Below are 4,056 nucleotides of genomic sequence, written 5' to 3'. Positions count from 1 at the left end.
TAAAGGGGAATAAGAGAATATGAATATAAGCATAAATATGTACATATATACACAGACCTCACACAGAGACAGCAGCTACACTGTGTGTGGATGTGATCCACAGTCACAGCTGTGGGTTTCAGTCAGTGTGTCTCTAACTTCATGGTCACATTTCAAAGCTTATTGGAGCCAGAAGATGTTCAAGTAAAAGATTTATTGCTGTACTCGTCTACCAGGATAACAGGAGGTTCATAAAGCTGTGTAATACTTCAGCTTTACATCATGCAGTAGTAGTTTATTAAACCCCCCAAAATATGACTATCCAGAGTTGGGACCAGGAAGCAGAGTTGCAGTCTTACACGCCTCTCTGCAGCTTCTCTCCTCCTGCTACCCCCCAAAAACCCATCTCCATAGAGACTGTGTCAGCTCCCAAACAGACAAAAAACAAACTAAAAACCAGCAACAAACAACTTAAACATAAACAATCACAAAGAAAGAACAATACAGTATCCACATCTGAACCAAAGAGTAAAACAGTGAAATGTGGATTATTAAACATTAGGTCTCTCTCCTCCAAGTCTCTGTTAGTACATGTTAGTAAAAACATTTCTGCATTTTACCCATATTTTATTTTTAACTCAAAATCAAAGATTCCAGATTCTCCTACATGTTGGTTTTGAATCAGATAGGACGACAGATTTCAGGTGGCCCTGTGTCTTTCTCTATTACATTTGCCACTGTGTAACTCAAAGTTATTTAAGGACTAGTTTATTTCAATGGATGAGTTTACTGACTGACGCGCAGAAGAAATAGTTCTTTATGGAGCCTAGATGGTGTGAATGATGAGACCAAAGACTGCAATATCTTGTACCAAAAATATATTGAATAAATGGAGGAAAGGGGAAATGGAACAAAATAATTAACACAACACACAACATAAATGCCCACAATTAAATAATAAATCAATGCTGTGATCTTTCTGTGCAAAAGTCCTTTTTGGTCCTCTTCTTTTTAAAGTTCACTTTTAAGGTATTCCTCCTTAGAGTCCAGCTTCATACAAATGGGGAAATATGTCCGTAATCCAAAGACGGCTAAGTGGGGGAAAGAGGGGAAACAAAGAATGGTCCTACCGGCTCGCCACTTCAATATGAAGAAGATTAATTCAAAGGGAGGGAACAAAACCTGACCCGTAGGTCAGAAAAACGTCCATTAGCACATCAAGTTCGATTCAGTTTACTGGTAAACAAATATATTTTTCTGCAAGCCTATGTAACAATGCAAATCATCATCAACCAATGTACAACAGTTAAATTATTAATTATCTTGGTTACGTAGCTTAATCTATACATTCCAGTAGCGTTCGCTACAAACAATACAAAAACAACAATAAAGGAAAACAGCTGTCTAACAGACAGCATAGCCGAATTCAAGGCAACACATAACAATAATCATTCAATCGCACTTTGTTTCAAAGTAAGCCCATTAAAGTGCTTAAGTAAATAAAAGTGTTCAAAAACAGCGGTTTTTGAGCCGGAGTTCTGCTCGCGGTGGGAACGCCGCCGCACAAAGTCATTTTTTAATCGCGAAAACGATCGACTGGTTACTGACAACCAAAAGGTTGTTTTTGGTAGATATTAAAGATCATGGGTGGGCGGGGCAAATGGAGCAGTTTTCTACAGTCGAGTAAAATTCCAGGAAAGAGCTGGGTGTGGCTTTCCTTTAAATCACATGATCAACAGCTTTAAGATGGAGGCAACTCGCTCAGTGTTTCCTGTTTCATTCTTAGACTGTGGCGATGGTAAGTAGCAGCTTTTCACTTGTTACCTGGCATCTTTTCAGCCACCAATGATAGTCATTGTATGTTATCAACATTTCACTAACTATGTTTTCTCTCATGTTTAAAATAGGCCGACCAAGAGCAAAATAGGTATGTCTGCAGACTCTGCTGTAGCCAAAGTTATCAGATCTCCTGTGTTTTTAAATCCCTAACTGCTCGATCATTATCATTTTAGAAGACAACAATTTCTCAAAGGAGGTTCAAAACTAATGCCTACAAGATTACCAAGAGGATGGTTCGGGGCTCTTACATGACTCCGGGAAGTCAACACTTGGTGGATGAGGTGTGTTACCTTTGACACTTTTAAGACAGTCCTGTTTATCACTACTAACAATAAGCAAATATGTTTTCACTCAACAGATCCTTCACAGCATGTTGTTTCTGGGCAAAATCAACAACATCCCCTTTTCTCCAGAAGAAATCTTCCCTAATCCTTTTGTTTTGGGTTCTTTAATGAGAAGATATCCCAGGCCTTTTAAGTTGTATTCGACTCAGCTTCCCAGGCGAAGTCCCTTCTCCTGTGTGCTCGACATGGTAAGATAACTCTTCTCACATTGTCAGTCAATCTGACAAACTTCCAGTTTTTAGGAAAGTATAATGCAAAGTGCTTTTTTACTGAGAAATCCAAAGAAAATCCATACTGTACCTTATACTTCAACATATGCTTCTAGCTATACTTCTCCACCAAACACAGAGACTGCAGGAGAGCTGGAGACTTGCTTCAGAATTTGTTAGTTCTAAATAATGTCTAACAGACTCATTATTGGAGATGCTTACAGTCTTCAAGGCGTATATGATGCTGTCACTGTGTAGCTGCTGGATCTGTTAAGCTCAAAGACTCTAAATTCAGCGTGTTTTGACAGCCCGGCATAGCAAAATAGAAAAAAAAAGGTCAATTAGCAAATTTAATTATAAATTAGTGAGAACAAAGATGGATTTTTGCTTATTGATTTAAAATTAAATAGATTTTTGTGACATGTTTCACCCCCTATCTTAAAATGTCTAAATCAAAAGCATCCAATGGTCCTGCATAGTTAAACAAGTCAAGCAGCGAAACAAACATGTTGATCAACTTTCTATGAAAAACAACTATATAATCAGGTGCAACACTTTGACCAGATCTGTAACTGTTTTCAGATCGTCCTGCAAAATAACTCAGAGAATGAAGAGCAAATAAAGCAGAGTCTGCAAGATCTCCTCACAGACTTGGACTTAGAAGAGAATAATAAAAAAACAGCTTTCGTCTCGTCCACCATCTGCATTTCTCAAAAATCCCAAACCAACAAATCAGAAAGGTACTGCGGAGTCTCCATGTCCACCAACGGTCCTAACGCTGGGAAAATTATGATTGCTGCCTCCTGTCTTAGCAAATGGCATAAATATGTATCTGGTGCGGTGATGACCTATTATCCAAACACAGTCCAGAAAGATTACTTTGATGGAACAATTGAAGTACCTGGAAATATCAGGTGTGAGGCTTTTTGTCTCCGTGATGGTGCCAGAATGAAGCCTTGCAGATCATGTAAGAATTTGTTTGGCTTGAACACAGAAGACCTCAGAGAGTGGCCATATGGTAACTGTGCTGAAGCTGAGAGCCTGAGCAATTTGCTTGAAAATGAGAGAGAAGTTGAAACACATGTGGATGAATACTCAGCTGAAAAGGACAACAGGCAGAGAGCTGAGGATGAGGTTGGTAGGGTTCTTAGAACTGTGTTGCAAAGGATTCGGTTTAACTGGACAGGTGAATTTTACAACCCAGAACAAGAGTGAGATTTCATGAAATCATTTGCATTCATCATTCTGATAAATCAAAGATTCTCTGCTCTGACAGCATCTGTGTGGATTTTCTGTAATCACAGAGACGTGTATAAGCATGTTTACTTTCCATCTCCATGTAATTGTCACATTTAATAATTAAAACTGGCTTCTATGGGTTTTTGTTTGTTTGCTTACATATCTAGTGTTTAATGCAATATGAAGCATTATCAGACAGCATTTATTGGGAAGAATCCCATATTTATACTGGTCTGTACCCAGGGTACACAGAAAATAAAAACATGTTTTCTTATTATGATCCCAACTATAATTTACTTAAGCAAAAGCACTACATGTGTAGTTATAATATTTATAGCAGTTACTGTTGAGCTTTAAATTTATCATCTTAAATGTTTATATGCTGATTATATTGCTTTATATAAGAAAGGCCTAACTCTGAGTACACTCTGTGCCAAAAAGTGCTG

The 4,056-nt window shown here is 38.0% G+C and overlaps 1 protein-coding gene across 1 annotated transcript; it reads left to right on the top strand.

The window, feature by feature from the left end:
* The first annotated feature begins 1,622 nt into the window (after window positions 1-1,622).
* LOC146577210 (uncharacterized) lies at window positions 1,623-3,751 on the top strand. The gene is made up of 4 exons (XM_085267632.1): window positions 1,623-1,685; window positions 1,992-2,099; window positions 2,177-2,350; window positions 2,954-3,751. Exons 1-4 carry the CDS (start codon window positions 1,623-1,625, stop codon window positions 3,584-3,586), a joined length of 978 nt encoding a protein of 325 aa, XP_085123758.1. The 3' UTR covers window positions 3,587-3,751.
* Window positions 3,752-4,056: the final 305 nt, after the last annotated feature.

The sequence above is a fragment of the Mchenga conophoros genome, linkage group LG3 (genome assembly GCF_057382185.1).
Source record: "Mchenga conophoros isolate Kocher_MC1m ecotype Shallow Benthic linkage group LG3, M_conophoros_male_GT1.1, whole genome shotgun sequence".
Classification (NCBI taxonomy): domain Eukaryota; kingdom Metazoa; phylum Chordata; class Actinopteri; order Cichliformes; family Cichlidae; genus Mchenga; species Mchenga conophoros.
Note: the sequence above shows the minus strand (reverse complement) of the source record. Positions and strands in the feature narration are given on the sequence as shown.